Below are 21,375 nucleotides of genomic sequence, written 5' to 3' on the forward strand. Positions count from 1 at the left end.
CGGGTGTGCTGGTCGCGGTGCAGGTTGTGGGCGCTGGCCGATTTACAGACCAGAGGCACTGACTCCGTGGACTCGCTGGGAGCGTTGAGGTTCTCCCGGGATTTTTTCTTGACCAGTTTTTTGCCCATTAGGGCATCCAGCAGGGAGCCTTCCATGGCACTCACCTCCGTCTTGTCCGTCGCCGAGCTGCTCGAGTCTTCGCTCGGGTCTCGGACGTGATCGTAGCTACTGTGTGACTTCTTCAAGGAGAACACCTTGTTTTTCAGGGTCTCGTCCTTGGCCGGTTTGACGGGGTGCATTTGATCGAAGGGGTTTTTCTTCAGGACGCAGATGCTGTTCCGATTGCTGCCGTGCTCCCCGCCGTCCTTTTCCTCACGGCTGCACTGGCGGTGCACCGACTCGGGGATCTCGGTGATGCGTCTCATCAGGGAGCGTCCGAGGCCCTTCTTGGAGCTTCGCTTCTTCTGCAGATGGGGGTTGTTGGCCAGCATCTTCTTCCTCTTATAAATCTCCAGCTGGGAGTAGAGTTTCTTCAGCTCCTCCTGCGTGTCGGAGGGGACAACAGGAGAGCAAAGCGGTCAGGCGCCGCTTCCGAAAATCTGACACAACAACAGATACAGTGGTACCTTGACTTGACAGGTTGAATTTGTTCTGTGGCCAAGCTGCTAACGAATGAACTGAAATGCCATTAATCCGTTCCGACCGCCGAGAAAAACCCGTCATGGTTTTTAATAAATTTTCATCTTCTGTGCCCTCACGACTGAGACGGTTATGGAAGAAGAATCAAAGTGTCCTCGGGCTCGCATTGACAATGTCACGTGACCCGAACTCAGAAAACAAGGTGACAGCCGTCGACATTCCCAATGCGAGCCCGAAGGCATCCATTTTAGTCGACGCAAATTATAATCAACCCTGTCACAACTACTCTTAACTCATTCACTCCCAAAGACGTTTTTAAACGTCTTTTCAGACTTGGTGCAGAATTGGCTGGTACTGAATGAGTTAAGTTGGGGCACTCATAAGTCAAGGTGCCATTGTATTATCTACTGAGGGTAGGGGTTGGGGGCGTGGGAGCAGACGTTCTACTGCACATGCGATACAAGTTCATGACACGTGACGACAAACAGTCCTCCATTGATGCACTAAAGAATTTGGCATGCGTGCTTAAAAGACAAAAAAAAAAAAGACACGACAGTTGAGGACAACTGAGGAAACGTACGAGTGGAGTCAGCGTTAGCTCTGAAACAGCCTCTGAGCTCTCTTCCTGAATGATCAAGTCTGCGATGGAGCGAACGGCATCGAGCGAGCGTCAACAGACAGTGGCGTCTATATGCATTTATGTTTGGACGTCGCTCGCTAAACAGAGGTGGGAGTCAAGTCACACGTGTGCAAGTCGTAGGTACGTCACGGCCGGTCTAGAATTCCGTGTTGTATCGCATGATCTTTCACGACAAAATCAAAAATTAGGCAATACAATCGACGAATAAATATAATGACGACATGATGAAGTAGAATAAAAAAAAAAATAAAAATTCAACGGACTTTGTGGACATACGGATGGATGTACGTGAAGCCGGTCAGAACTCCTCAGTTAAGGCGCGGTGATCATATTTGTGCATTGCAGAGGATAAAGAATATGTGACTGCGAAGATGGGCTGTGTTGTCTACAAATATCCATTTGCGATAGAATAAATGAATAAATACAATTTGGACATATGATATCAAAGATTTGAAGTTCCTAAAAGTGAAATGAGATGGTGAGGGATGACTGCAGTTACAGTGCCAAGGCAATTCACAGAACAACAAGGGGTTGCAGTTTTTCCGTGTGCAGCAGGGGAGGTCACCAATTGGAATTTGGTTTGCGGTTGTTCAGTTCCGTCGTGTTTGGTCAGGCGACGTTTCATGGAGGCCAAGTCAAAGTCAAACCAAGTCGATCCTAACTTTTAGCCAGGTCCCCAAAATTGCAGACGTAAGAGTCAAGTCATGTGACTGCAGCCTGCCCCCCTCCGCCCCCACCTCAGTGCATCCTAAACCAGGTTAGCAAGAGAGACTTCTTCAGCTCTAACAGAAAAACAGAAACCTCTGCTCACGTTGGTACGTTTTTCCCAAAGACTGTCGCATGATCTTACGCCACAGCCATTAATAGAACTGAGAGGGCCCGTTTCCTCTGGCGTCTGCAATAATAAAAAACTGCCATGGCTCAGTACTGCTGCGGGAGCGCACAGGCAAGGTTAGAAACAGTCAAGAGCAGCAGCGGAAGGGCAAAAAGGTCAAGGCGACGCGCCCCCAAAGCTCACCCGAATGTCTTCGGGGTCCAGGCTGTGTTCGCTCCACGCCGACGTGATGCTGCTGTTTAGGTAGGAGCCCGAGCGACCCATGTCCAGCTCGTCCTCGTACGCCTCCGAGGCAATGTCGTCTCGCATTTGCGTGCCAGCGAACAGGAACTGTGCGCACACGGTCGAAAAGATAACAGTTTGGATGAGCATCTCACATGGGGTGGGGAAAAAAAAAATCCATCATATTATTCTTGTGGATTGCCGGTTCATTTTTGCAGTCTACTCCAAGAAAACAAAACAAACAAAAAATAAATAAAAACAAAATGATATAGATGTATATTTTTTTTCCTGTCAGTGGATTTGGGTAAAAAAACGGGCTGATCCATTTCTTCAGATAATTTGACTCAAAAAATTGGGTCAAGTAGTGGATAGGTCCATTTTTCACCCAAATTCTTTTGTCTACGACAAAATGACCCCAATTATCTGTGTTGTTTTGGAAAACAACCTAAAACGTTGGGTCAAATTGTCCCAAATAATGGATAGGGCCATTTTTGACCCAAACTGGATTATTTTTGATACTTCTTTGCTTAGCATAGCATAGCATAGCATAGCATCACATAGTATAAACAACAAGCTATCCCATAAGGCAAGGGTGTCAAACTCATTTTTGTCGCAGCCCACATTGTAGTTACGGTTTGCCTTGGAGGGCCGTTATGAATTTTGGGAAACCATATAAATGTTTAATCACCTCCACATATTACATACACCGCGCACAACAAACTAGTTTTCAAATCAGAAGTGAAGAATAATGACTGTTAATTGTGGATTACATATCACAATTAGAAATTTTGGTTCAGACTTGAGTAAGCATCATGAAATTTGACATGCTTGGATTCCTTTTGCGGGCCACATAAAATGATGTGGCGGGCCAGATCTGGCCCCCAGGCCTTGACTTTGACACCTGTGCCGATGTAATGTGACGTAAACCAACCTTGGGAATGAGCAGCAGGCCCAGTGTGACCGTAACGGTCAGGTGCGTGTGCGTGAAGAAGAGCAGAAGCATCCAGTCGGGATGAAGCTCCGGAGCCAGCGTGAACCTGTCGGGGCAGGAAGTAGGAAACAGGAAGCAGAAGAGCCTAAATTACAGCTGTCTTCCAAAATGGATGAAACTCATTCAGGGGCGTGTCCTATAACGGTCTCTTTTGTTGACTGTATGAACCTTGGTGGGCTTTCGAGTACCTTCATTTCTCAATTTTTGTTCCTAATTCACTCAAGCGGGAGGCTAATGAGCAGCTCGTGCGGCGAATGAATGCCCAAGCGTGTTTTCTTTTTCATTTCAAGTTGCCAGCACCGTCGTCTCCTCTCTGCCTGTTTTTTTTTAAATTTTATTTTATTTTTTTTACAGCCCTCCCACCTGAACATGATGGCGGGCTAACAAGAGGCGACCAGATTTAGCGGGCCACCCCCAGGCTCCCACAGGAGGTGCAAATGGAGGCCGGATTGCCTTCTCACAAGCCCCGACGTATACTGCATAGGGCCCTGCTCCCTTGTGGCAGCGAGTCACAGTCAACACACCGTTCCAATTTAGCCCGAGTCTCCTATGGAAGCTATTCTCTTGCAGTGTGGCGGGCTTCAAGCCTCACAAGATGCCATGCATGCATTTTTTTTTTTTTTTTTTTTGCATCAATCACCTCAAGGCGCACCGCAGTATTTGGTCCATGAAATTGTATTCATTTATTCCCAACAGTCTAATGTCTTCATATGATAACGTTTCTCTTGGCTGCACTGTTTCCTGTACATGTATGTGGATTTTTTTTTTTTTGTCCAATCAGATTTCAGCTTCACTGTGTTGCCATGTCAGTCTGATCGGATTCCTAATTCAGACAGCAATGGACCCTTGCGATTGTGATTTAATGTCATTTTTTTTCAAAGTCCTCTTCCCATTATTTTTATTTCATAAACAAAGGCAATTAATGTATCTGTTTTACAATAAATAATATCTGATTAATTACATGTACCGTATTTTCCGCACTATAAGGCGCTTCCGAGTATAAGGCGCACCTTGAATGAATGGCACTGTCGGCTTGTGAGAAAATTAAATGCTTTTAGGTGTGCCTTACCGTGCGGAAAATACGGTACATTTATTTGGTATTATAGGTTAGGCTTACGCTAAAATAAATGCAAATAATCCTTAAATACAAAAGACAGTTGAAGCGATTAATTGTTCATTCCTGGTCCTAACCAACAATCCGATTTACCTGATAACGTAGAAGATGGCCGACAGGACGAGCTCGTTGTGGACGGCGATGGCCATGTAGCGAGGCTCGTGGAAGGCGGACGGCACCGTCCTCACAGCGTAGCACAGGTACACCGCCCATAGCAGGAACAGGAACTCGGCTGAATGCCAGAAAAGGATCGCATCACTTATGCAAATTAACTCCTTCCCATGCATTGCGGACAAAAATATTGAGACACACACCAGCAAAGAAAATGGCTGAAATGTCTCGCATACGGTTGCAAAGGTGCTGGGAACATTTCTGGTCAAATCCCGTGGAAAGTTTCCAAACTTTGAAAATTCCGGTAATCTCGCAACCCCTGTTGCCATGAAAGAACATCTGACTTGCACAACAAAGTTGCACTCGCAATAAATGTCCTGGTCTGAGACTGTCATCGAGACGTATGAGTGTGTGCAAGGCAGATGGAGATTATGCAGAGTGAAACGAATTCAGACGAAATGGACACAGTGTCGCTGACGTCGCACTTTAGCGGCGTCATCGTCAATCTTTTCGGGTGGGAATAAAAGGAACAAACCGACGCAGGTGCGCTGTTTACGAAATGGGAGAGATTTATGGCGAGTGTGTGAGTGTGTAATTTATGAGCGTCAGATGTAACCCCCATGCGTACTTATTAAGGTGTACATGCATGCACAAAGAAACACACATACACACACTGGTAGGGGTGCTGCGGGGTTCTATCTGTTTTTCGAGTGAGACAAAAGCCTTTTATTCATGTTGCTTGAGTCAGCAAATGTAAAAACCATATGCAAATCATCCACTGGATCAGCACCATTTTTTACTTCTCAACTCTTTTAGATTTTCCTGGACTACTCCCTGTAGGTGTCTCAATACTTTTGCACGGATGCCACATTGACGTCATTTCCTTTGGGCATCGCAGTAAATTTTGTCCCAGCTTCCAGTCAACGCCCCAATGTATTTGTCGGAGATGACGGTGGGTGTCCCAATACTTTTGTTGGAACTTCTTGCGAGTGTCCCAGTATTTCTGTTCAAACTTCCTGTTTCTGATATAGATAATTCCCTTTTATGAAAATATATTTGATAAACAGACAAGGAATCAAAGTACTTGTCGTACCGACGGCCATCATGTAGTCCCATCGATCCAGCAGGCACATGCTGAACTGCAGCCCGTTGGGCGTGTAGCCAACGTCGATCAGCGCCAACTTCCTGTCGGCGACTTGGCACACGGCCGACGTCCAGGCTACCAGGAACCAGCAGACTACCAGGAGGATGATGGCCAGCAGACGCAGAACCCGCCAGCTGGTCATGTAGGGAATCCTCTGAGCCGTGCGCGACAAGAAAACCTTCAGGACCCTGCACACAGAGCGGTTTGCTTTCGTTAGGTCCCTGTATGGGAGCCTCGGTGGCCTAAAATTAAAAAATACCGACATATTGTTTGGTTTACGGTGCGCTCCAATGTGGGTGAGGCTAAGGCAGGAAAGAGTTGGAATAATTTTGGAGAGGGCAGACCTTCTTCCGCATCTGTTAGAAAAGGGCATCACGGCTGTGTCACTTTTGAGTTTGAAATCATTTGTAACGGGTTGTCATTTCACAACAACGCGCTGCTCCAGACGACGGCGGCTTTTAAGGATGAGTGTCAATAAAATAAGAGACATGATGATTTCCAAAGGCATCATCATTCAATAACAAACACACGCACACACACACGCTGCTATTATTAGTCGGTGCCCTTCACGCGCATTGATAAAGCAGCATCGGCTGGCGCTAATGAGCCCCCTCCTCACTCACTGTGTCCTCCCTCCCCCATGAAAAATGGATCCATGTAATATATTGTCCGCTAAAGGTTTTCTGTACAGCGCAGCACGGTGGACGACTGGTTCGGTATGTCCGCCTCGCAGTGCAGAGGTCATGTGTTCGAATCTGGCCTTCCTCAAGACAGCTGTGATAGGCTCCAGCACACCCGTGACTCTTTCTCTTCATCACCCAAAAAGTCCCACAGATGAAGAAAAACCTCAGTGAGGTCACTTGTTGCGTCGCGTGTGTTACCTGTACAACTTGAGGGTGAGCGTTCCGTAGACGGTGGCGAAGCCCAGCAGTCGAACCCAGCGCAGCAGGATGCAGCGGAACACACTGGGCTGGAAGTAGAGGATCCCCACCTGGAAGCACAAGCCAAAAGAGAAAAAGTGATTATTCGGAACCTGTAGGCTGACTGTCATCCGCATAGTCGTGAAAAGAAATACCATGCTTTCTTAAGGTGGACCCCAAAATACAATGAAAACAGCAAGGGCCCCAAGATTGAACCCAGTGGAACACCATACGACAGTGAGGCAGAGTGGGACTCAGAACAACTAAGGCTGACACAAAAAGTCCTCCTCATGTTGCGGTGATGCTCTTTACGCTATGCCTTTTGAGGTCACGCAGTAAAATACAACGTATTACATTTTGGAATTGAATCGTTATTTCATTACAGTTTGACTTTCCGTAATGTAAGCGTGCCATTGTGCAGGAGTACCACCCAATGAGAGCCATGAGACGACAATGCGTAGAGTCATCGGGCAGAGGTAACGTGATCAGTGGTGCAATACAATGTAAAAAGTTCACGATTCAGTCTTTCAGTAGCTTGGGAAACATTTGGTAACAGAAGTGAGGGTTCAAAACGTCGCCCCTCACATGCACTTCCAAGGGGTCCTGATAACAAATAACACACCGGGGGCATTACAAAGGCATCAAAATTGATTTATTTATTTTTAAAAATGGTAATGATTATCATTGCGCTGCAGATGTGCTGAGATTTCCCCCCGTGGGATTGTTAATCGGATTAGCTGAGGCATTAATAGATTCCCGCAGGCGGGACCCGAAATGTGGATTTGAAGTCGGTCGGAGTCATTTAAGGGACAAGCACAAGTCTAAACAATGCGGATGTGGACTTCACACGCAGCGCTCGAGCGTGACTTTGCGAATGGTACTTCGACTCCGTTTCAGACGTTTTAGGGATGCTCCTGAATATATACGGCAGCGTGCTGGGCTTTCCTCACGGCACAGGAGAGATTGGCGGGGGCCCGTTTGGCGCTCGGCAGCTTGCTGACGCATTTTCATCTTTGCGGGGAGTGCGAGAATGAGACGAGGGAAAAGGCAGCAGGGGAGAAAAAGTCGTCACTCCCCTTTAAAGAGGAAATAAAAAAAAACAACATGCCGGTAGTAACGTGGTACTTGAGTAACGTTTTGGGTACAATTATCAGAGTAGTTTCCCATGCAATTATTTTTTTCGTCTTCAGTTGTTCAGTTCAGCAAAGGCAAAGTAGTCAAAAGGCTAAACACTACTATTGGAGCACTGATCAGACAGCATGACATAACCGCTCAAGCACCCGCCGAGCGTCCTCGGTGTTCGGTTCGAAACAGAAAGCGAGGTCAATAATCCGACAGAGAAGAGGCAGCTTGGCAGTCCTTAAATACTGGGCCAGGCTTTCAGTGGGAACAAGAAACAGTTGAGCCTGCTGGAGGGAAACGCCCTCCACTCCAGCTGGGGCTAGAACAAAAACCAAGACAGACATGACAACTAGGGGGAGGTCATCTTTCGGGACAGACGAGGACCAAGATGATGTTGTCCTTTCAAGGCTTTCATCAATAATCCATACTAAGTGCCGTCGAGTATTGGGGATGGAGCGCCGTTGGGGAATGCGTATGGAGTATTGTCCGTTCTTTTAACGATAGCATTAGCTGCAGGCTAAATAGCTTTAGAGTGCATATTTCCCATTTAGCATTCAACCAATTCAAATCTGTCACGATCTCAACATTGGCACAGTAGCATCAACGTTAGTGACCAAGCGACGGTGACACAAACATCCAAACAGGCATCTGTCATTTGCAGCTGCCGCTCACCGCTCGCCACGTTTTCTATCAGCCCTCAGCTGGCTGCATGCTGAGAAACGGCCACCGGGGACGTCGCCGTGACGCACGCCAACCGGCTGCGTCGACGGCAGCTGGCGAGCTCTTTTTTTATACCGGAACATTTTTTATTTTTATTTTTTTTAAAGAAGCATGCTCAACGTTTGCCATCGATTTGGACGAGCGCAAAGTCAATCGGCTTATTTGAAGAAACACAACAAATAGAACTGAAATGCACGTTACGTCTTTCGGATCGGCCATCGAAGCTCGCGAGCGCGTTCGATACTCGTGCCGGATACTAGATTGGATGGAAATCAATCATTGTCTTAATTCTTTTAAATGTCTACTTTCAGGACATGAGATGAGCACAAGGGACCTATACCCAATAGAGTACTTTTTTTTTTGGGGGGGGGGTGGATTGCCATGGCAAAGATGAGCAAAAATTGACCAAGAGATCCTTCATCTTCTGCTCATCCCTGGCTTGCTTCCAACCTGCACTTCTTGTCTATTTTGACCACGAATGTCTGTTTCGCAGCATATGTGTCATCTGTTTTTCTTTGAAATCCAACGTGTGACAAAACCGACTGTGAGTCACAGGCTTCTCGATACACAAGGTGACGTTGTCCGCCTCCTCTGTTCATCATCGCCTGTTCATTCCGGGCTTGCTTCTTTAACCTGCACTTCCTGTTTGAGCGAGCGGGAGGCAGGAAGAAGAGTGGTGGCGGGGGGCCGAGGGGGGGACAAAAAGAGGAGGAGGGTAATTGCGATTGATCCATTTTTATATGAAAGCCGACACTGGCTGCCACACGGGAGGGGCGGGGTGTCTTGGGGCGTCATTCCGGAGAGGAGGTAATGGTTTCTACATCCCCCCTCCACCGAGGTGGGCCGAGTGTAAATTACACCCGGCTCGGTCCCGACGCCTTCCCTTCCACTGTTCACTTCACTCCCCATCGCCTGCGTGACACTCCTCGTGGGTTGATGAAAGAAAATGCCGGTTTCAACACCAAACGGAGGCAAGGGCTCGGGAAGGCAGGTGGCGAGTTCACCTCAATCTGTTTTTTTTCTGCGATTTTCCAAATGTTGTCGGGTTACAAGAGTACAGCGAGATTCTTGAGGCATTTTGGACCATTTTGTCTTCACGCTATTCTCAACACTTTAAACCAGGGGTGTCAAACTCATTTTTGTCGCGGGTTGCATTTCTGTTACCGTTTCCCTTGGAGGGCCGTTATGACTGGAAGCATACGGTTTATTCCACTGTTGTTTAAGTTACTGTCATAAGGGGTTTCGTAACAAGAAATATTATGATAAATATTATTATTTAGTACATCAAAGAATTTTACATTTTTGGGAGAGATTTTAGCAAGCATCATGTAAGTCAACATGTTTGATTGGCTTTCGCGGGCCACAGAAAATGATGTGGTGGACCAGATCTGGCCCCCGGGCCTTGACTTTGACACCTGTGCTTTAAACCAATAGTACTGGTTTGTGAAAAAATAGGAAATTGACCATGTATGGACATAAGAACTACGATATAGTAAGTGTTCACTGGAACAGTTTTTTTAGCCACCTTGTGGATTCCCAAAAAAACAAAAAAAAAAAGGAATGCTGATACGAAATGCAACAAACTAACACAAGAAGAGGATCTCATTTTCAAGTCAGACACAAATAGCTCCTCGTGTATCCTACACCATCTTGGGGGGCGGGGGCGGCAAGTTATTGGTTGGATGAGACACAATCCTGGGGGAAGGAAAAAAAAAAAATCCGTGTGCTTCATAAAGCCACGGGAACAGGATGTAATGTGTCTCCAGCTGTTAAATAAGAGCGGAATTATTGCAAATAGAAGCGTCGGCGGGCGTCTATTTTTAGACTGGCAGCGATGCATCTCAACATGGCAGCCGACTGAGTCTCTTGTGGGATTCGCGACGTGGAAACGCTGCGGGCGGGGCGGAGAGATCAATCTCTGCATCATTGCTGCATATGAGGAGATGCGCTTATTTCCCCCCCCCCCCTCCCCAATCCCCTTTTCTTTACCTTGTTCTCCAGATCACAGCCGGTTACCTGTGCCTAGCTTGCATTACCTGACTAAACGCTGCAGAAATTGACGATTCGGCCTTTTGTTCCATCATTTGTAAGCGTCTATTTTTAGCTGTGGGCGCCATCATCACTGCAGCGGCTTTACACACAGGACACCCCCCCCATCCGTACCCCTCCATTCCACTCTTCCTCAGCCAATCATACACTGCGGGTCCAAATGCCTTGTTCTCATTTATATTGCCTACACGGTGTTCCCAGGCTATATTGCAGACCGATTTTTTTTTTCATGGGGTTTTACAGTATACAGGCAAGTCAAAATCTCAAGTTACGTGCTATCAATGTAGTACCACATTGCACCAGAACATGCCCGGCAGCACTGAGCAACACTGAAAGACATGATTAAAGACAAAAGAAGAGGCAGAGAAGGACCCCAATTACATAAGTCCCAGTAATAGTCATATTTTGGTTACTGAGCTGCACGATAGCGTCAAAATATTAGAAAAGGCATTATGATATTGCGGAAGATCAAAATCACCCCTGTTGATTGCAAACGAACTGTCGCCGGTTCTAATTGGTCAGCAATCACCGGCGCTGTAAGTTGCAAGCATCTTCCGAAATGTCTCAAAGTGGGGAAAAAAACAACGACAAAAAAAAAAAGTGAGCATCTGAAGCAGCATGAGCACCTTCTCAACAGATGGTCGTCCCGACAGGCTGCCGCCTTCACGGGCCAACTATGTGTGCGCTTAGCGGGCGGCCAACTGCCACTTCGTCACACACACGAACACGCACACACCTTAGCTGCGAAAGGCCTGCGTATGTCAGCGCCATGCAGCTGCCCAAAAGCTAATTTACAGAGACTGTTTTGTAACCCGGCACGTTCACATGTGGAACTTTGAGTTGCATCTCAGTAAGTTGCCTGGGTCGCCGTCACACAAATACAGCGCTCAAAAGCAGTGACATCACCTCGGAATTCTAATGTCTACTCCATGCTCCTTGCGAGTGTTTTCATTTTGTATCGGTGTGTTTGGATGCCTGTCCCGCTCAAAAAAGTGCGTTGGTGATAAAGGCGTGTAAAGTGAGGCCAACAGCCCCGAGCAAATCTACCTGAAATCTGCCCGCGACGAAATCTGCCCGGCAACAAGGATTTTTTTTCTACTGTAACCACAAATCTTGACCTTGAGTGAACCCAATCGAAACTTGAAAGATTTCTTGTAATCACACACGTGTGCACACATAGAAAAAGATTTGCAAGAACGTGTGTGAAGAGAGGCTTTACCGGGAAATAGAGAAGCAGCGTTCCGCACAAGATGGCCTCCAGCAGGACGAGCCCCGACGCTCGGATACTCTGCGTACAAACGAAGCGCACGCTGTCTCATTTATGAGTCGCAAACGTGCACAAATTCACATTTTTGCGACATGGGAGATGTGTCAACTCTTAACACGTGAACCGCGTTACCTTGTTCCTTCGGAAGTGGTACACCAGCACCATGCCGACGAAGACCACCAGGATGCAGAGGCTTTGGAAGGAGATGACGGCGGTGCGCAGCGTTTCGTCCTCATGGGCCGCGCAGGGCGTGTCGTCCTTGCAGTAGGCGCAGCCCGGCCGGCACGGCAGGCAGTCGCTGGAGGGTGACTCGCCCACGTTTGGCCCGCCAGCCCCTGGGGGAGGAAGACACTCGCAGGTTGGATGGGGTTAAGAAGAGGGATGGAAAGGCTTGTGTGAACAAGGGCCGATATTGTGGAATCGGCATGCGGTGACACGGCGAGACAACGGGGCTCTCTTAGGCCACGACCGTGTGAGGACGCACACCGAACAAGGACCACAAATGTTAGCTCAGTAAAGATGATGATGAGATGCTGAATATATAAATGATAAAAGATTAATTCACCGAGACCTTCAAAGAGTCTACGCTTACAAGGCAGCTATTTTTTTTTTTGTCTTACAGGGGGCGCAGGTGAGCACATTTGGAGTACGCCAGCGGACTTACTTGTAAAGCCAGTGACGGCCAATCGGTCGGGGTGGTAGAAGCCTTTTTTGCAGTGACACTTGTACTTGTCCAGGACGAAGCCGTGGCCAGGCGTCGGCAAGCACTGCAAAGCACAAATAAAATATTTAGAAAAAATAATAATAATCATAATTCTGTAAAATAATTATGGATGTTGTAAATGTTTCTCTTCTTCCGTCAGCTCCATTTATTAAATTGATATTCTTTTTATGATTTGCTACCATGACTACTTTCCCTGTGTTCCTCACAAGGCTACATACTGTACATGATCATGTGATTGTTATGCCACACAGCTTTGACAGCGATTGTCTTGGCAACGTGTGATATCCACTTGCCGCACATAAAGTAGCTTGCAAGGGTGGTTGTTATGCCACCATTTTGAGAGCAGCACAAGGGTGCGTGATTGTCATGTCACAAATTTTTATGAGAGCAATATTCTCCACTATTGAGTTTGTTATGACGCATAAGATTTGAGAGTGATTGTTTTGACGACACGAGAGTGTGATTGTTGACTCACAAATTGCTTCGAGAACCATCGCCCTGATAAAACAAGTGTGAGATTTTCAAGCCGGACAAATGTGAGAGTAATTGTCTTGACGACACAAACGTACGATTGTTATGCCACAAACTGCTTTGATGACAGAAGTGTCTAATTCTTAGGCCACGCGGAACTTTATTTATGAAAGGCAGTCTCTTCTCAAGAAATTCTTATTCCATTGCGGAAATTCCACAATTAAGGTAATTTAGGTCACTATTTAGGTCAATGAGAGACCGGAAGAAGGGATTAAATGACGGACAAAAAGGTGAAGTAATTTAACTTTGTCTCGGGCCATAATAAATGAGCACAGCCTCTTCCGTGTGATTTCAGCACCGCTGGCAAAACACAAGAGACGCACTCTGGGTTTGTCCTCGCCTGACTCCGCTGCATCAGCCGCCAAATTACAAGCCATAACTCATATCTAATTTAAGAAACGGCTCATTTGCATGAGAGCCATTGCTCTTATTTCTCATGAGACACCGCGATCATCTTCGGCCGTCGCTTCGCAGCAAAACGGACATCTTGAGAGGAACTTCTGACTTCTTTCTGCGTGCAGGCAATCACCAAGCCCAAACCATGATTTCAGAAAGTGCGTTTGAGAAACAGAAATTCTCACAATAATGTACTACTCCAGTCCCACAGGTGGCGCCAATCCGCATTACGTGTTGGTTAACTTAACGATTTCTGTTTATACTTGGTCGGTCGTTCGTCTTTCTATCAATATTTTTGTTTTATAGTTTGTCTGAGTCTGCGTTTGTGGGATCCGCACCCCATCTGCTTCGTTTTATTTGTAAAAAAAAAAATAAAAAAATTAAAGGTGATACATTGTAAGTAATTTAAGTTCGAAACAATTGTGTAATAGATCATAACATTTTTTAAAAAGAAAAAAAATTCCATGACAATTAAAAAAAAAAATCTCTTAACCTTCTAATGTGGGCCATGTTTTAATTATGCCCCCCCCCCCCAAAAAAAAAAAACGTAAATATAACAATAGCAATAATAATACCGGTCATCCTAATAGTAAGGCGCTACCGGTAGGATACGTGCGACGCAGGCAGTGACCTACTTTTTAGTGGGCGGCACACAGCGCTGTTAATTAGATACGATGGGTTTCTGTTGATAGCAAGCAAGTGATATTATTCTGAGAGCCACGCATTAACATATTGTTCATTAAGTCCATACATGATGAAGAATAACGAGCTAGGACACGGACTGCGTTTGCATTCAATTAACATGTTTGCACGAGCGCTTGCTAACATTTTGACACCCTTGTTTCAAGCTACGGGGTTGTCGAAAAATTTAAAATGGCAGCTCGGTCGCACTCGCGGCGCCCTCGTCTGCATCCCAGCTGTGGCGGCTGTCAATCAAAACCGGCACGGATTCGCGGGTTGCCATGGCGACGTGTACGTGCATTTCTGTGTGTGTGTGTTTGTGTGTGAGACTGCGAGTGAGTGTGTTTTTATCCGAGTGCTTCATGCTGTCACACAAGCTCTATTTCAGCAGAAATATTGTTCACCGAAAGAATTATGACCACATTTCCCAGAATGCACCAGTCAGACAATGCCTTGCTTTGCTGTCCATCAATTCCACGCACACAAAGACTTAAGTCAACTCTTCGTGTTTTTTAGTGTCCACATGACGTAAAATCCCGATGTTACTGTATGTCCACATGCACACCCCATCAAAATAAATTAAAAATAATCAGAATTTTTTCAAAAAACATGTCACGACTTTTTTGAAGTGTATGTCTGGCACAGCAGCTAATCAAGCTCTAATAGGCCTCTGTAGATATTTGTAATCTTCCACACAAACCCTGAGGATCTTGCATTAATTACAGCAGGCATGACAGCACACACAAAAAGAGGTGAAATGGAGAACGTGTGTGTGTGTGCGCGTGTGTTTTGTGTGTGTACGCAACCTGTGAAGTGCCAGCTCAGGATGTGCATATAGGCACTAGGGAAATTAACTGGTGTTTATTTTAAAGGGGGTGTACATGTTCTGGTAAACCGTGCAGTAGCAGCATACAGGAGGTCTTCTCATGACACCTCATTAGATGCGCACACGCACACACACAGACACACACACACACACACACACACACACATCGCACTAACACCGTACTTTGGTAATGTGGGGGGGAGGGTGTGTGAAATAATAATTCCCGCTGATACCGAGCTTGATTTGAACATCAGCCAACGTGAGGATTTTTTTTTCAGGCATGGATGATGTGAACAGCGTGGATAATCCAGTGCCGCATTCTATCTGTGACTGAGACTGACTTTTACACAAGTAGCCGTACATCAACCGAAGTAAAAAGTGGAAGTACTTTTGCCACATGTGCACAAGGCTGCGGCCTAGCGTCAAAGCGCTATTGACTCCCTTTCGGGAATGGCGGCCCCTGCCATCCTGTTTGTGCAGTGGGAAATTCCCCAGACGGCAAAAAGAATATATTTACTGTATCTCGCAAAGGCACTGGCGGGCTGCGCAGATTTTTGCCGAATAAATGACGAGGGAATACTCCACTGTTGGAGAGTGACAAAACACACACATGCGCACACACACACACACAGACGTTTGCAGGGCTAATGTTGCGAAGCTAACAGAGCAAAAATGAAGACTTGACCAGGACATTATGATGTTAAAAAAAAAAAAAAAAAAAAAAACATACGTAACTTAACCCTTTCATGCACCCTGAAACCTGATAACATGATAAGATGTCCACTGTAGTGACCGTCGTCGCCGAAAGGGTTATGTGATGCAATAAAACAACCGCATAGCTCTACATTTGGAAAGTTCGCTTAGCTTAATGCTAACAAGGCAAAAGGTCGGACATGTTTTCGTAAACCACACAGACACCAGCATATTTGATGGGTTGTCACAGATTAATGGCATTTCCCTTCATTTCAATTGAGAAAACATGTAAACATACTTGTCACAGGCATGTTCTTTGAGTCAGATATGAAGGAAAGCGATCATATTTGTTGGATTGAAGCAGCCAAGATGCAGACAGTTCGTCGGGTTGTCTACTGGTGTGTAAAAAAAATAAATAAATAAATAAATAATAAAAAACATCCTATAAATAGAATTTATTTCCGTCTTCTGGAATAAATTACTGGCTAAATCTAAATTTAGCACGTTAGGTAACAAGGACCTCGTGTTCCAGGCTGAGTGCTAAAAATGGGTAATGACGGGGCACAATTGGGATCAAAATCTCTGCATTCTCGATACGCTAAAGTCAATGATAGCAAGTTTGTCGTGCATGCGTGTGTGACTGCGTGTGTTCTGTTGGCTGTGCGGATAAAGGCAAAAAACCCCCAACAAAAAAAAAAACCGAGCAGGCGTCGTTTGTGTTCTTATCGAGTTAAAGGAAGCAGCCGGCAGAGGTTACAAAGACGCAAAGACAATAAGATGTAAATCCCGCAAAAGAAAGCGAAGACACGAGGTGCCCTGGGTCGCCTTGTGCCGATTTGTTTTCGTGTTACGGGGTGGGATGGCCGCTAAAACTGCAGTTTTAGTCCTCGATGTGTTTACAGTACAGCATTTGTGCTTTATTGATTGTGCTACTTGACACCCAATCGACTTATGTTTTGTAGCAATAAAAATAAATCGACAATTCCCATTGAAATGAAAAGAAATGCCGTTCATCTTTTCCAGCCCCCACCCCCAATATAATATTATACTTTATAAAAACATTGCGTAATAATGAGTGTGAGTACTGTTACAGCGCTGAACCACTTCGGTTCAAATATCAGATGCTTAAAAGGTCATAGATGCGCGTTCCATTATGTGTTAGCATTAGCATTAAGCCAGTGGACGAAAGGCTAAGCTATGTGTAAATACATAAGGTGTCATTGTTTGAGTTTTACGTTTAGTTTGAGAGGAAACTTAAATGGGGAGTGACATTAATCAGCTTGACCCCTTTTATTTTGGAATCATTGTTCACCATTTTCCAAAGTGGCGCTAATTGTGTTAACTGAGTTCGCTACCACCGAGCAGCTACCTAGCTACAAACGACCCTAGCCATGAAAAACTAAGCTAGCATTCACCTTCATATTCAACAAAAAAATTTAAAAAATCAAATGAACTTGGATAATATTGTTATCATGTCCGTAAATATGACTAAATACTCCCACTTCTAGTTGAGAGTCATATTGAGCATGTTGCGGGAGCAGATCCAACGCTAACGAGCGCGTTCAGCATTTTGAAGCTGTCAGGCGCCGCAAGACGCGTCTCGCCTCGCAAGCGCGACGCCTTTCACCACGCCGGCTGTAAGCAAAGCAGACTCCTGACACTCTGGCGCACAATCTACTTCCTTTTCTTCTTTTCTTTTTTTTTTTTTGGACTGTCCACACGCGCACGGCTCTGTCATTGACTGTCCACAGAGAGGTGGAAGTACTCAGACAAAGGGGTGGGTGATGAATTATTGAAAGGGGGCTCGCTGCAATCCATCACATCGCATGCATTATGAAGCATCTGATCTACAGCGAGGCCGAAAATCTCCAGTCTCGAATCACGGCGCGGCAGATTGGACGGAAAAGAGGAGCGATTGCGAGGATGTGCATATATCATGAAAACAAAATGGCGTGTCGCCAATTCGCTATTAGGGAAAAATCTGTAAATGGTTGGACGGAGTTTTACTGTTTTTGCTCTCCCTCCCATTTAATTTTGGGTGTAATTCCACTGTCGGCCACTAAAAGGCGAGTGAGTATTGTGTTTGACACTGCAAATTTGCAGTGTCAAAGTAGATCAAACTCTGAATGTCAAATCCTTTTTAATCCTGCTTTTTACGCCTAAAGAAAGCAACGGCTCTTGGTTAATTTTACAACTGACATTTTTGAGCATGACTATTGATGTCTGTTGCAAGATCATAAGTTTGCTATTTTTACCTTTACTTTTATCGCAATCGTTAATACATCTTACTGTGTCAAGAAAGGGCAAGTAAGGTTTGTTTAAGTGTGCCACCTGAGATTTAGCCACCCATATCATCATGAAAATGTCTTGAACCAGAAGGCCGACTTGGATTCGAACGAGGTATTCACACGCATGTATGAGACAGCTGATAGTGTTTGTTTAAGTGGCATTTGGCGTGTAATGGGATCGCGCAGGAAGAACGATCCGGACACTTCTCGGGTTTTACCGCCTCGGTGTCATTTAGTGGAGCGGGGACTGAGTGTGTGTGTGTGTGTGTGTGTGTGTGTGTGTATGTGTGTGTGTGTGTGTTTGCCAAGGTTCTGCTTTCAGAGAGAGAGCGAGGATCAATGTTCCGTCTGTTACGCGCATGCACACGCGCACGTGCACGCTTACCTCCATAGTGGTCAGGTTGCAGCCGTGGGTTCCAGCAAACCAGCCATCAGTGGCGCACTGGTCGATATCAACATCCTGGAGATTAATGTCCACTCGCACCACGCCCCTGCAACACAGGAGGCCAGCGTCAACCTGACTGCGTCCACTTGAGATGAAATGCTATGAAACAAAAAAAAGCAGCAAACCTATCAAAATGCAAGACCCCCCAAAATGCCATTGTGTAAGAACAGTTGCGTGACCCTCACGCTACACCGCACAAAGATATCAGCACCATGTTGTGTTCCTGGAGGTGTAGAGGAGCCAGGTAAGTGCCTTTCAGCTCCACTCAAACCCTTTTTAAGCCATGGCAGTGTAATAACAATGTAATAAGAGTGTAATAATGCTAGCCCTCATTGCCATGTTATGTTACTGCAGGTGTACGGCAGCCAGTTAACTGCGGCCGTTCCCGGCGGACACCAGGCGACTCGGAGGTCAGCTTGCGAGTGTTATAAATAACTGCAGCTGCCAGGGGCCACTATGACCACGCTCTATTCCACCACACCGCTGCTTGCCTGCCTTCTTGCTTGCTTGTTTTTTTTTTCTACCTTCCCAGAGAAATTACACCTCTTTCTTTTCACCATTTTGCAATAACAGGAGTAGACGCCGAAAACTGTCTGTGCTGCCAAAGACAACAACACCTTGAAACAATACCTGTACTGAGGATGTACGCCAATGTGATGTGCACCGAGGCCGCTGTTTTATTCCGAATGTAAGTGTATTTAATACAGAGCAGTGGCGTTTTACTTTCTTTAAGTGCATCCATCCATCTGGTCTCCAATTTGACTCTGACAAAAGCAGGTGGGTAAATGACTTGTAGTGATAGGTGTGAAACACTTCCCGACAGGAATGCAAGCCACTTTAGAAGTTGGCAACTTGGCAAACAAGGGATGGAAAGCGAGAACCATCCTCACTTGATTTAAGACCATCACAGGATCAGTCACTGCACTTATTGTACTTCCAAGTCTTTTTTTTTTTTGTGACCACGCAATATTGACCGTGATGTTTTCTTTTGCAACGCTTGCACACAAGAAATTCTTTTTTTTTTTAATTTTTTAGAAAAACGAAATCTAATACTAAAACGAAGAAAAACTAAAAGAAAGCATATTGGGGGGGAAAAAAACCAAAAAAAAAAAAAAAAAACTTAACATATTTGCTCTGAAAACTAAACAAAAGTAACTTAAAAAAAAATAAAAGACAAAACGTAATAAAATGAAAATTCCCAAACTATAGGAACTACTGTATTAAAATTAGATAAGCTGGAGGTGCCCCCAGAGAAAAAAACAAAACATTCATTCCTCTCATCCAGCATTCTTTGAGGCTGTAAAATGTCAAGGCCGAGTTGAGGAGAGGTGTGAGAAAATCAAGCCTTTTCGGACGGCCCAGTCAACCTTGGCTAATGTTTTCCCTACCATTCGGGAGGCCGGCATACTCCTATCTGATTACAGTAATTGCTTTTAGCCTCCAAAGGGATCTTAATCAAAACATGCTGAGTCCACAGGTCTTTGATACAACGTCGGACTTTGGTGTATGATGACCAGCAAACCTTTGAGTAAATCTTCTGATTGGCAAAGTCACGGGTGAATAGTGTGAGATTAGGGTTCAAATGAGCTGCAGTTCGTTTCTTAGCTTGTTGGCTGTTAAAGGTTGACACATGGGCCAAGAAAGAAGCCATTTACTGCCATTTGAGTCACTAGTGGGAGAACCGTAAAGTCCGACCTTATCAATAATGAACCAGGCAGCATGATGAAGGAAATGCTAATTGAACAGAAACCCCGTAGGGCTTTGAGATCTGCAAAATCGGGTCGAGTAGTGGAGCCCAAGTTTCAAAGCAAACACGGTGAAGCGGCATTTAGCTGTTATGCTGCACACAAATGGAGAAGTTTAATCAGCCCTAAATATTTTCAGTTTTTTTTTCTTCCACATTCCTTTTTTAAAAGCATTTTTAACCCTTTTATGCACAAATAATAACCTGTAGCCTGATAACCTGATAAGCTGTCCACTGTAGTAACCGCTATCCCTCAAAGGGTGATAATAAATTTCACTATTTGGTCTTTTGAGTAATTTCAAAAAGCTTTTTTGGTCTCTCTGCTTTGCCTTTGACCGTCTCGAGCTGTTCTGTTTGTCAAATGCTTTTCAGTGATGGGCTTTTGGTTGCGTGAAGCACATTGAGTTGGCTTGCGTATGAAATGTGCTATAAAAATAAAGTTGATTCGATGACCACGAAGAGGTTTGCTAATCCCGTTCGGGCTTGGCCCCGTCTTTTTGCAGGTTCACAGAAAGTGAATGACGGGCGGAACTATAAAAGCCGCATCACCCGGTTAACCTTGATGCAAAGGTTTCAAGACATGAATGAGAATGTGGTGCATTACGTCACAAAGCAATTTCAACGCCAAAAAATAAATACGGAAAACTACATTTGTGTGTGTGTGTGTGTGTGTGTGTGTGTGTGTGTGTGTGTCTTCCCTGAGGAAAATGTCTCTTAAGTGACAGAAATGCATTACACCGACAAGAGGAGGAGAAACTAATGCGCAGTCTGGCTGCCGGGCAGGCCGCCGCCATTACAACAGCGACCCGGGTCCTTTTATTGAGTCCTGTCGCCGCTAATCAAAGAGGACACGCGCGCCCGTGGCGACGACGCCGTCAAAGCAAAGCAAAGCAAATAAAGACGGCCTTCTCCTTTTGATTCTTTCAGCTGCCACATGATGTCATATTCCTTGACACTCATTACAAATTCCTACGCCAGGAGCCCCAAGCGTCATGACGGGACGACGGGTAGGGAGCCACGTGACATACTGACAAACGCAGCGCGACACTTAGGAGAAATCGCTCGGCTGATGGACAACTTGACGGCGAGCGTTGACAAGGAAAGAAAAAATAAACAAGATTCTCCGCAACGGTCAAAAAAAAAAAAAATCCGTTTATCAATCAGCAACCCAACTACGGGTTTGGGATTCATCTCAAAGTCTGTTTCAGATGTATTTTAGAGTGGATTATAAACTTTGAATTTTTCTTAACCTTAAAATGGGTCAATCTGACCC

The 21,375-nt window shown here is 45.4% G+C and overlaps 1 protein-coding gene across 1 annotated transcript in view; it reads right to left on the reverse strand.

Annotated features, from left to right (window-relative positions):
• Positions 1 to 21,375, reverse strand: part of gpr158a (G protein-coupled receptor 158a) — a 32,982-nt gene that overhangs the window by 3,864 nt on the left and 7,743 nt on the right. The window contains exons 5-14 of the mRNA XM_019884765.1: positions 18,299 to 18,404; positions 12,439 to 12,541; positions 11,907 to 12,109; positions 11,727 to 11,795; positions 6,578 to 6,687; positions 5,646 to 5,884; positions 4,535 to 4,673; positions 3,268 to 3,373; positions 2,298 to 2,444; positions 2,091 to 2,174 (exon numbers count right to left, since the gene is read on the reverse strand). Coding sequence (XP_019740324.1) covers positions 2,091 to 2,174; positions 2,298 to 2,444; positions 3,268 to 3,373; positions 4,535 to 4,673; positions 5,646 to 5,884; positions 6,578 to 6,687; positions 11,727 to 11,795; positions 11,907 to 12,109; positions 12,439 to 12,541; positions 18,299 to 18,404 — 1,306 coding nt within the window. The remainder of the gene's footprint in view (positions 1 to 2,090; positions 2,175 to 2,297; positions 2,445 to 3,267; positions 3,374 to 4,534; positions 4,674 to 5,645; positions 5,885 to 6,577; positions 6,688 to 11,726; positions 11,796 to 11,906; positions 12,110 to 12,438; positions 12,542 to 18,298; positions 18,405 to 21,375) is intronic.

The sequence above is a fragment of the Hippocampus comes genome, unplaced genomic scaffold (assembly GCF_001891065.2).
Source record: "Hippocampus comes isolate QL1 unplaced genomic scaffold, H_comes_QL1_v1.1 scaffold501, whole genome shotgun sequence".
NCBI classification, from domain to species: Eukaryota; Metazoa; Chordata; class Actinopteri; order Syngnathiformes; family Syngnathidae; genus Hippocampus; species Hippocampus comes.